The sequence below is a fragment of the Hipposideros armiger genome, unplaced genomic scaffold (genome assembly GCF_001890085.2).
Source record: "Hipposideros armiger isolate ML-2016 unplaced genomic scaffold, ASM189008v1 scaffold_53, whole genome shotgun sequence".
NCBI lineage: Eukaryota > Metazoa > Chordata > Mammalia > Chiroptera > Hipposideridae > Hipposideros > Hipposideros armiger.
Window position 1 is genome coordinate 1,151,075 of NW_017731403.1, and position 12,555 is coordinate 1,163,629.

Below are 12,555 nucleotides of genomic sequence, written 5' to 3' on the forward strand. Positions count from 1 at the left end.
AGTGTGTATCTTAATAACAGTGAAGAACAGAAGGGTAAAAGTCAAGGAGAGTGGATATGAAAGTAGCCAAAGAAGTGTCTGGAATCAAGCAAGGACAGGGGCTGCAGTAAGCAAGGCTATCAGGTCAGGCTATCCTGGATATAGCACCTCATTCTCAAATGTTTTAACAATACTTCTAGTCCTTGGTTGCGGAAAAGCTTTAGTTTTATCAAAAGGCTCCAGTATGTTGGTACTCTATAACCCACTCCTCTGGCTTTTTGTTACTCCCAAGGAAAGACTGTGGCCTCCACCTACCACAATTTTCTGCTCTGTGCTGCTCTGCTCTGTGACATAATGTTCCCCTCAGGTAATCAGTTGGTTGGAATCAACTCTGTCAGCTGCTTCATTTAGGCTTATGCATTCTAGAGATCAAGTAAACAAACAAGAGCCTGTTCTCTAATAAATATTTGTTGAAGGAATTAATTAATTATTTTCTGAGGCAAGGTCATTGCATCATGTTCTCATGCATTTTCTCCCTTTAGGAAACCAAACTCCAACCTTCCAAGGGAGAAAGAAAGGATGTCTAATAGTATCAGGCTAATGAAAGATGCACCCACTCTGCAACTGTCTTTGGGCGCACCAGATATTGCTTGCAACCCTGTAGGATAGCAAGCTAAAGAAAAGGAAAAATGTAATGGAATACTCTGGACAGAGAAGGAAAGGTTTTCTTCATTTCAAAGAGTTACTGAATTCCTAATCCAGTCTCCAAATTTGACCAACCAAATGATCTGCAGCTCAAGTACCCCACAGAAAATACTGGATTCAATTCTGTTTAGAGCAGTCAGCATGAAATGTAATGAAATTCAAAATAGACAGGATACACATGCTCCAGAGGGAAGTCATTAATACCCATGAATAATGATAAAGCAAAATACCATCTGCCAGGATAATGTGGCAAATCTTTTTAAAATTCCAATTAGCCTATAAACCAGAAACAGCGAGCAAATATGCTCCCCCTGCCATGTGAGACCATGTGTCCTTGATGTCTCCATCGCTTTATATGTAGGCTAAAATGTGAGTGATGGAAACATTACCCATGTATGCATGTATTTTGGAGGATGCATCCATTATTGTTTAGGACACAGGTGCTATTTAACAGGGTGAAAAAGAATGTTAGAATCTGCTAATTAAGGCCACATATGTATTTTCATATATATTTTAATTGTGAGGATGGAAAAGTTGTGTCTGTTATAAAAATATGGTATATTAATTTTGCTGTAACAATGTGGTTGGGTTTAATCCTTATATGCATTTGGAGCCAGAGATAATGAAGCATTTCTATCGCTCTGTTATCCCAGGGAAAATTGCCTAGTTTTTAATGGATTTAGATATTCTAAGCTGTTTTCCTGAACTGCATTTTATTAAGCACATAGCTATTAAGATCCTAATGTCCATTATTAGAACTGTTGTAGTATAGCCTGAAAAGAAATTGTTCTTATTACAAATGTGTAAAATCGTTCTACAAGCCAATTAGTCCATCACTTGTCTTTTGAAATATCTCAAGAAGCAAAGCAACCTACTTCTGAACACTGACATTTCCCACTATCTCTTGGTTTCCCATGGTTTTTTGTAGTATAAACAGCACCGGAATTCATATATTTGTAATTTGGAATTTCTGATCCCACTGCTATCATTACTCAGTCTCATGCTTTTTAGAAGTCACTTGGTTTCCTCATCTATAAAATGTCTTCCCTGCCTCAAAGCACTATTGTAAGAATAAAAATAAGTAAATGTGAAAAGAATCTTCAAAAAGGTTTTAAAACCCTCCAGTGGTAAAAAGTCATTTTTTATTATCATGATGAGATAAAAGAGGCAGAATTTTCTGCATTATGTTAAGAGGTAAAATTATACATTAAAAAGGAGAACAAAAAGATCTCTCCACAGTCTTGGAGCACAGATTTGATGCTAGATTAGGCAGCTATTGTTTAATCAACAGGATTATTGTTCCTGGTGATCTGTCTCCTTCCTGGGGCTGGAACAGAGGCTGAGCCGACACCCATCCCCCATCGAGCTCCCCTAGCTCAAACTCCAAGGAGGTGTATTTTAATCTGCAGGCTACTTGAACTTGGTTAACATGGAGTTAGGTTGGAATAGGGTGCTACATTCTAATAATTATTAACAACATAACAAATTTCCATTCTCCAGGTGTTGAAAAAAAGGTAAGTTGTATCATTTTTTTTTAATTTCTAACGTCATTTCATTCAGCATGCTTCAGAATACAAAAACCCACATACTCCCACATGTCACATCACAGTGAGCAGTGTGAGGCAGAGGAAAGCCGAGAAAACTGCAGGGAATCTGCAAAGCAGGTGATTCACGTGCAGACGTTCAAGAATTTACTGCGACAACCATATCTGAAGACTTGGGATCAACACCAATTTATTTCTGCACACCCTTTGGCCTAGTGATTTTATTTCTAGGAATCTATTCCTAATAAAATACTACTCTGTGTGCCGGGATGTTTATGAAGTCATTTTAATAGCAAAGAATTAGAAACTCTAAATGCATCTATAGAAACATGAGGGCATAAGTTATGGTATATTTACATAATGGGGTATTATGTGGCTAAAAATGAGTGAGGTCTATCTATATAAACTTCTCACAGAGATCTCTAAAACAGCATTAAAAAAATCACTGTGGACTCTGGTGATAATAATGTGTCAATGTAGGTTCATCAGCTGAAACACAGAGTGGTTCATCATACCACTCTATGACAGATGGTGATAATGGGGGAGGCTATGCATGTGTGGGGGCAAGAGGTATATGGGACATCTCTCTACCTTCCTCTCGATTTTGCTGTGAACCTAAAACTGCTCTAAAAAATAAAGCCTATTTTAAAAACGAAAAGAAAAAGAGAAAAGCACATTACTAAGCACTACATAAAGTATAATCCCATTTGGGTAAACTATAAAGCAAAAATAGAGATGTATACACAGGCATATCTTGTATTATTGCACTTTGCTTTATTATCCTTCACAGATGTTGCGTTTTTTACAAATTGAAAGTAAGACCCTCCATAAGCAAAAAGTACCACTCCCGGGCCAGCCAAGTGGCTCAGTTGGTTAAGAGTTGGCTTAAGAGCACAAGCTCTGAGCAACAGGGCTGCCAGTTTGATTCCTACATGGGCCAGTGACGCTGTGCCATAGCTGAGCTGTCGCTGAGCTGCCAACAGGTGGCAGGATGGCTCAGCTGGTGTAACAACAAGATTGCCTGTTCCATGGTGGGCTATACCCACCCGCAACTAAGACTGAACTCAGCACTTTGAGCTGAGCTGCCGCCTGGATGGCTTAGTGGATAGAGTGTGCGCTCTTAACAACAAGGCTGCTGGTTTGACTCCCACATGGGATGGTGGTTACACCCACCTGCAACTATGATTGAACACAGCACCTTGGGCTTAGAGGCCACAAGCTGCCGACGGGAAGCCAGATGGCGACTGGCGCCCTCCACAACTTAGATTGAAGAACAACAACTTGGCAGGTCCCCTTCCCCAATTCCCCAATGCTGTTCCCCTCCCCCAATTCCCCAATAAAATCTTTTTTAAAAAGAAGTACAAATTGGTAGTTACAAAATAGTCGTGAGGATATAAAGTATAGCATAGGGAATATAGTCAATGATATGTTAATAACTATGTACAGTGCTACATGGGTACTAGACTAGTCAGGGGGATCACTTCTTACATTATATAAATGTCTAACCACTATGCTGTACACCTGAAATTAATATAAAATAATACTGAATGTAAGAAAAGAAAAGAAAGAAATCGGTGTAAATGGAAGAGGGCGCTCTGGAGTCACGGTGCAAGATGAGGTGACAAGGTGAGCAGGAACCCAACCGTGCAGGACTCCGAGGGTCAGATTCAAGATTTGGGTTCAAACATAATTGCAATACAGTTTTCAATGAGGGTCAGGCAAAGCAGTGATAGGATTGCATCTGATTTTTAAAAAGATCACATTGGCTACTGTGGAGAGCATATCAGGGGTCAGGAGTTAGGAAGACAAGAGTATGGATTTAATGAATTAAAATTAATTCAGTCTGATTGGGAGTCGATAGTGCTGTGGATGGAGAATGGTAAGAGATGAGGCAAGAGAGGTAAACAAGAGATCAGAGAGTATACTGTAATCATGTGGGAAAATACATAAACTATGATTAACAACGATACGCTGGGTCAACGTTTTTGAGAGATCTTAACTAAAATAGAAGTCAGTAGAGCCTGTAGGTGGAGCCCTCACACCCTGTCAGTGGTGGAAGCCCTACAGGAAGAACTCTGTAGTTATAACAGAGCTCTATTGTTATTACAGCCCCGTCCCTTCACTTCCTCTTTTTCCCCCTGAAAAGAACTTCCTTCTTCTTGCTCTCAGGAACTTGCATGTGGCTTGCCATGGATGCACATACAAAATTGCAATTCTTTTTTTAACCAAATAAATCATTTTTGCTGATGGAAAAAAAAAAAAGATAGGCTCCAAGATGAGCCAACTGCCAGTCATCTTTAAGTCAAATGTTGCGTCTAAGAACTAACCAGCTCAAATAATGTTTAAATCTTCAATTTTCTATTGGTTTCATCAAAGACATAATACAGCTTTTCCAAAAAAGAAGGCAGGAGCTGCTATGAGGTGCAAAGAGGTCTTTGAATCACAGTGGCAATAGGATCCAAAGGTCCTCACTCCTGTCTATTTTATTTGTTTTTGAAGCTAACGGTAAAAGGCAAGGATGGTGGAAGCTTTCTGTGCTACCTGGACGCCGACGGACAGTCAGAACTTTGAGGGGTACATAAGGGCTCTAGGTGTGGGCTTTGCCACACTAGGCAGGTGGGAAATGTGACTAAACCAACAGTGATAATCAGTCAGGAACAGGATAATCAGTCAGGATCAGGATTCAAAGCACATTCAAGAACACAAAGATTAGTTTCCATCTGGGAGAAGAGTTGGATAAAACTACTGCAGATGACAGAAACTGTAAGTCTGTTGTCATCCTGAATAGAGACAAACTCATTCACATACAGAAATGGGATAGCAAAGAAACAAATTTTGTAAGAGAAATGGTTATGACTCTTTTTTTTTGGTGATGTGGTTGCTCTTCGCCACTATGAGAAAGCATAGAAAGGTTCCTGATCTGGAGGTGGAGAAGCTCTACAATTTTTCTGTTTTCTCAAGTCTCAGTGCTACCCTGCTGTTACAGCATGGCTGATCACTAATAAGGTTATCAGGCCGGCCGAGTGGCGCTATGGTTAAGAACTGGCTTGGGACGCCAGAGGGCCCTGTTTCGGATCCCACATATGAGGGCCAGTGACACTGCCCTCCACAGCTAAGATGCTGAACAACAGCTCAACCTGGAGCTGGGCTGCCGTGAGTCGCCGGCGACGGCGTAGGCTGCAGCCCCTGTGGCAGTGGGTTGCGATGGGCTACCATGTGTAGCCAGCAACCAGCATGAGCGGACGTCCAGAAGCCGGCAACTGATCTGCCTCACCCAGGAAGAGCACAATGATGGTGCCAACTTGGGCCAGTGAAGCAACATCCTCCACAACTAGACTGAAGAACAAAAAGACAGCAACTTGTCTGTTCCCCTACCCCCAATTCCCCAGCGCTGTTCCCATCTCCCAATTCCCCAATAAAAAAAAAAAATCTTAAAAAAAAAAAAAACGTTATCATCCTTGGTATGGAACATGGTGATTTAAAAACTTGTTACTTTATAAACAGAAATGGTCTCAGAGATATAGAGGAACAACTGATGGTTGCTAGTTGGGAAGGGGTGGGGATGAGGGAGAAGGGGAAGGGATTAGACAGCATAAATAGTTAGCTACAATATTGCCACAGGGATATGAAAGACAGTTCAAGGAATATAATTAATAATGTTGTAAATATTTTGTAGGGTGTCAGATAGTCACATGTCTTGCTAGGGAGACCGCATCATGGATGGGGAAGAGGCTTGATCACTGCACTGTACACCTGAAGCTGATGTTGTATAATATTGTATGTCAACTATAAGTGAATATATATATATATAGTCATAGGACGTGGAGTATAGTGAGGGAGTGGAGTCAAGGGAATTGTAATAGGTATGTATGATATGGTGGGGGAAGTGGGGCGGCGGATTGGGGGAGGGGGGTTGTCACTTCGAGGGGTAAAAAGTATAACTATTAGCTGAAACTAATTCTAAAAAAATGTATAATAAAAAATAATAATTAAAAAAAAAACTTGTTACTTTAAGCAACTAGCCCAATTTTGATCTGCAAACTTATCATGTTTTATAGTTTACATTAAAATTTTAAGCTACATGTTTAAAATTAAGAAGTGAATACAATTTATAATTTCCATTGGAATGTAAATCAAATTGGAATAAAAATCTTATGCCCAAGGGAATAAAAAAACCATAATACAGAGTCCTACTGAACTGTTGCTAAGAAAGTAAATTGAACAGGATTGCTTTAATTCACATGATTAAACTAAAGACAAAAATGCTGTAACTTTATCATAACTTTAAATTATATATATATATATATCTCATTTATTGAAATATAAAGATCTTCATTTACACGTTTAAAACAAAAAACATGAACAGGGGCATTTGTAATACATTTTGCATTGTTAGACCCTTCCTATGAAGTTAGTTGTCTCACACATTCACCACAACACTGTTTTGGGAACACTTACGTATTTTTCTCTTTATTATTTCTAAAATATAAATTTTGGACATTCAAAAGTGCAACAGTTAATGTGCCTGTGGGGAATATCACAGTTAAAAAAATATAAACAAAGGCAGTGATACAGCTTGTCATAAATGTTTTGGCAGTATTCTCCAAGTCTATATAGAAATACATATATACATATTGATGTATAACATCATTTTATCTTACGTCCCTCTTCACAAAAATAGGACCATTTTGTTACAGATTGGCAGACCACATTTTAAGGACATCATTGATCATTTAAAAAGTCACAAATTGTGTTTCTCAAGCCAGCTTTGATTGTCTTCAGAAAAACAGAAAGCAGGAAGGATTGGCAAATTTTCATATAGGGATTTTGCAGGAGGCCATAAAGGAAACAAATCTGTGATACACTGGAAAAAACTGTTTAAAAAAAAATGCAGTTGCACACAAACTCCAGTGGGAGCGTTCATTAGGACTGGAAGCTGCTGGTCTGGGAATTTTCATCCAGCCTCATGATGTCACACAAGACTCAAAGGAACATCAAAATGCAAAAGTACCAACACAAGAAGGCTGTACAAGGGAAAGTGAGTGATAAACAGAATGCTTGAGCTGTGATTCTAGAAACACAAATGTATTTCAAGTCTAATTGGCTCTACAGAACCTAGTCAGGTTTTCTTTTTTTAATTGGCCAATCTGGCTCAGTCTTCATACTATGAAAAAGGTGGATAAGAAAGTTGGAGCTTGCATTGAGATTGCACCAGTAGGTAGTCAAGTACCTTGTTATTGCTTCTACATCTTCCAAAGCATCACCTGCCAGGAGCACATACAGTGATTGCAGTAATCACAGCCCATGTTTCATTCATATGGTATCAGCGATTAAGAGGTACTGCAAAGAATGCCAATGAACCCCCACCTACCAGGTTGACAGTTTGGATGGATGTGACAATTTGTCTTCCCATCTAACCCCAAAATATCAGTAAAACTTTTTTTTTTCACCAAAATACTGACCTGGTTATAGAGACCTGGCACACTGAATTGCATTATTTTTGTACATGCATTTTGAGGGGCTCGAGGGAGGGTGTTCAGTGGGAAGCAGTGTCTGTTTTTAGAAGACCTGCCAAACCAAGATTTAGCTTGCTCAGCCTCAGCGAAGACTGGGAAGTTAAATTAAGGGTAGCAGTTGCTAGTTATATGGCATTAAATCTCACTGACCCAAAGCCAAAGATTTAAATAGTAGGCTTCCTGCATGGTTGACTTCTAACCCAGCTCTGAATTCCAAATTATTTTTTTCCCATGGCAGTTTCCTATAACCTAAGCCAGTGTTTCACAAACCTGGCTGATCAGAACAGCCAGGGTGTTTATAAAAATACAGGTTTCTGCTCTCCCCAGACTTAATAATTCAGAATCTCTGGGATGGGGTCCTAGAATCTTGAGAGTCTGGTGGCCAGTTCCCTTTGGGAACCAAGGATCCAGATTAAGGCACACACAGCCTTCACTAAACAATGCCTTTATGGTCTCAGAATTTCAAACTATTTTCTTTGGGGTAAGAGATAAAGGAAGAGGGCTCGTGTTCAGGGCATTCTTCTGGCTCTTTTGGGTTCATAGGATTTAAAAAATATAATATGTTGGGATGCACCGAAGGTGAGAGCTACCAAAGTTACCACCAAGCATGAAAAAACCTCTGCAAATCCCATCTGTTTGCTGATGATATTTTCCACTAAGTAATAACATGAGAAGTCATGTTACACATAAGCTTATGCCTTTATACAATTGAGAACATTTAGGATTTAGGGGTTTTGCTTGTTTGTTTCAAATCCCATTACTTCCGAGGGTAGTTAATTGTTTTTTAGCACAACGGGTTAGGGAACCTATTCAGTACACAGTTAAAAACTCTGACTTCCTGGATGACACTACTTTTACTTTTTTCTCTATGCTCAACTAAATTTAACCCACTAAAACTATTACCATATTTTATAGAGAAACATATGTTATTTCATATAAATGTCAAAAACTGTCAAACTTGTCACCTACTTAGTAAGGATTTTTTTTTTAAATTGTGCTTTCTCTGTAGGGAAAACGTGTTACATATTACACATTTAACATTACTGATAACAGTAGTATTATTATAAACGTAGGTTACAATATAAAAATGAGTTGTTGGGCTTCTAAATGACCCAAATCTATTAAACAAGGTTGGTTAATCATTACTTTTTATCTCTTTAATGCTAAAAAAAGTAAAATGCTATAGTACCAGTACCTTTTAAGGTTCAAAAGTGGTTTTGCATGTACTTCATAAGAAAATTCCACAGCAGCTGATACCAGGTTTCAGGCAGGAAGTACATGGATGGGTGAAGTGGTCGGTCTCTTCAGAGGTCCAGAGAAGATAGTTAATACAAATCTAAACACACCTTGGTTAGAGTTATTTACATAATTACAATGCTGGAATTTTGTCACAACAAAAATTGTGTACGGTGGAATCTCACCAATGCCCTTGAAACACAAAGTTCGTCTTCCGCAGCCCATTATTTCCTTGTCCATCTACCTCCAAACTTCACGCACTGAGATGCTACTGAAGCACTGCAAGAGGCAATGCTGAAAAAGTTCATTTCCAAATATTCCATTCACTCATATTTAGAAAGCTCCCTGAGGCCCTTGGCTGGGAACTTCTCTTTACACATCATCCAAGTCCTCCTCTCAAACTTTGCATTGCAATAAAGTGGTTTTCTTGAAAGGATTCAAGGTGGCCCCAGGAGTGGAAGGTACCCCTTGAATCCGTCAGTTACAGGAAGCTGTCCTCCACCAGATCTGAGGAGTCTATGCCAATGTCATCCATCATGTCGATGTCCTCAATGGTCTCATCCTCTCTCTTGATGAAGGTAGAACTGCTGGAACCTGTCTCAATGGCACTCTCTTCAGAGGTCTGTGAGCTAGAGGAAGAAAAGAATAGGAAAAGTTGGTACAAACCAAGTAGACCCTGGTGGTGTTTCTAGGGTGACCTCCCCAAAGGCAAAGAAGGTCTTCCTGCAAGGTCCTTGGCATTCCAACTCAGGCTACCCAGTTGGGCAAGATTCTGCCACCAAGGCAGACAGCTACTCGTCACCCATCACACTGCAGGGGCCCACATGGAAAAACCAAGATCCATAGGTCATCTCCACTCTCCAGCTTCCCTTCTCTTCTGCCAAATCTTTCGTCAAACTTGCTAACAAAGCTGCGACCATTTCTATTGTCCCTACTCAACTTAGCCTATAAAAATGACATCTAGGGGATCCTAGAGCTGGGATGCTCTGGGTCTAGCAGTCAGGAGTTGGCATGGTAGCCCTGCAAACCCTCTCCTCAGGCTCAGGGTGCTTGGCTCTGAGAAGGGAGTGGGCATGAGGAAAACAGGGCTAAATTTAAATGCTGAATTTGAAACCATAATATGACTATATGAGGGATAGGACCTTTAAAAAAGGTACTTCAGGTTAAATGGGGTCATGAAAGCGGGGCCTTAATCCAACAGGATATTGTCCTTATAAGAAGAAGGTGAGACACCAGGAGTGCTTGCACATAGGAAAAGGGCATGTGAGGACACAGTGAGAGGGTGGGCCATCTGCAAGCCAAGGAGAGGTCTCAGGAGAAATCAAACCTGTTAATACCTTGATCTTAAACTTTCAGCCTCCAGAACTGTAAAACAATAAATATCTGTTGTTTAAACCCCCGTGTGTGGTGTTCTGTTATAGCAGCCTGAGCTGACTAAGACACACACCATGCTCAGTGTGCCTGTCAGGGCCACAGTCTCACCTGACCTCATGTAGTCATTTATGTGATTCAAAGATCAAATGTATCACCCTAGTGGAAGTTCTAATTATCTAGTACAATAACTGCCTATCAACTAGAATTATGGAAGAATTCTGTGAAATATGTGTCAAATTCTGTAGTCCAGCCTCCTGCACCCCTAGAAAAGTTCTAGGCACCTTTCATATGTTATTTATCCCAATGTGGCTTTCTAACTTTATTTAGAAGCAGAATCCTTTTTATAATTGAAGTATTATTCAGAGCCCACAAACCTAAAGTAACCAGATAGATGACAGGTCTGTGTTGGAGCATGCTGCTCTGCCTTCCCCCACCTCCATGAAGTTCTAACATAAATCCCCAAAACTTGGACAACCACTGTTTGTTAGAGGAATATAAACACATTTTCTCCTGAGAAAAGGATAATTAGAAAAGTAAATCAGATAGGCCACTTTACCCCGTCTCCAAATCTCATAGGACATTTGAAAAACAAAAACTGTACTTTCCAAGTTACCTGGTACATACACATCAGCCAGGGCTGTCTATACCTTATACTGCGATTGGCTGAGAGCAGTCACAATCATAAGCCTCCAAAATAATAATGTCAGGGCCGGCCGAGTGTCGTGATGGTTAAGAACTGGCTTGGGACACCAGAGGGCCCCGGTTCGGATCCCACATGGCCAGTGACTCTGCCCTCTACAGCTAAGATGCTGAACAACAGCTCAACCTGGAGCTGAGCTGCCGTGAGTCGCCTGCCGGCTACAGCGTAGGCTGCAACCCCTGCTGCAGTGGGTTGCCATGAGCTACCGTGTGTGGCCAGCAGCCAGCGTGAGTGGCCGGCAGCTGGTGTGAGCTGCTAAGGGCCGCTGTGAGTGGCCGACCGGAGGCCGGGGAGTGACTGCCTCACCCGGGAAGAGCGCAATGATAATACCAACATGGGCCAGTGAAGCGACATCCTCCACAACTAGACTGAAGAACAAAAGGACANGGCTGAGTGGCACATTGGTTAGGAGTTTGCCTGGAACGCCAACTCTGAGCAGTAGGGACCTGGTTCAGATCCCACTTATGAGGGCCAGTGACGCTGCGCCCTCTACAGCTAAGATGGTGAACAACAGCTTGATCTGGAGCTGGGCTGCCGTGAGTTGCTGGGGATGGCGTAGGCTGCAGTGGGGCTGGCCAGCAGCGGGTGAGCCAGCGAGCAACTGCCTCAGCCGGGTCGAGCGCAATGATAATACCAACATGGGCCAGTGAAGCGACATCCTCCACAACTAGACTGAAGAACAAAAGGACAGCAACTTGTCTGTTCCCATTCCACCAATTCCCCAGCACTGTTCCCATCCCCCCAATTACCCAATAAAAATCTTTAAAAATAAAAAATAATAATAATGTCATGTGTTTCTGCCTAAATAATTGTATGTCAACTGAATAACTGAGGGAGGGAAAACAATATCCTGAATGAAGAGGGGAAAAAAGAGACTCAAAGCAGCTTGTTGGATCTTGAACCAAGACCTTTCTCCTGCCTATGCAAAGACAGCAGGATTGGGGCATTCCATCTGGACTGCGTAAACCAATGGTTCTAGTCCTGGCTGTGCATTCACATCATCTTAGTTGTAAATTAAAGGGTCGAGATAATAATCACCTATGCCTGCTAGTGTCACAAAAAGAGAAACAACTGGACAGTAGGTACCTCCTGACAGAAGTACACAGCACCATCTTTGAAGCATGCTTGCCAAAAATCTAACTTGAGTTAGATCAAGTCGCAAGACAAACTACCAGTTTACAGCAAATACAGGAGACAGAAGCACATGATAAAACACACTACAGGATGCAAACAGCAAAATTTTGAATGTGGAAACGCTACAGGCAAATGCTCCGGTTTCTTCACATATAATATGCAATGGGACAAAAAGAGGCAGGACAAACTTTAAGAGACATATCAACCAAATGCAATGTGTACTTCATATCTGGGTCTTGGAAAATATTTGTGAGACGAACAAGGAAATTGGAACACTGACTGGATATCTGATGCTCTTAATGATTTACTGTCAATTTTGGGGGTGAGATAATGGTACTATAGTTATTTTAAATAATTGATTTGGGGG

General features: G+C 40.9%; 1 protein-coding gene and 1 pseudogene across 5 annotated transcripts in view; one reads left to right on the plus strand and one right to left on the minus strand.

Annotated features, from left to right (window-relative positions):
* Positions 1-4,746: 4,746 nt before the first annotated feature.
* Positions 4,747-5,135, plus strand: LOC109381782 (fatty acid-binding protein, brain-like; annotated as a pseudogene).
* Positions 5,136-6,682: 1,547 nt separating this feature from the next.
* PDGFRA (platelet derived growth factor receptor alpha) overlaps positions 6,683-12,555 on the minus strand; it is a 43,511-nt gene continuing 37,638 nt past the window's right edge. For all 5 annotated transcript variants that reach the window (XM_019640890.1, XM_019640889.1, XM_019640891.1 and 2 more), the window contains one exon: positions 6,683-9,609. In XM_019640890.1, coding sequence (XP_019496435.1) covers positions 9,462-9,609 — 148 coding nt within the window. In that variant the 3' untranslated portion in view covers positions 6,683-9,461. The remainder of the gene's footprint in view (positions 9,610-12,555) is intronic.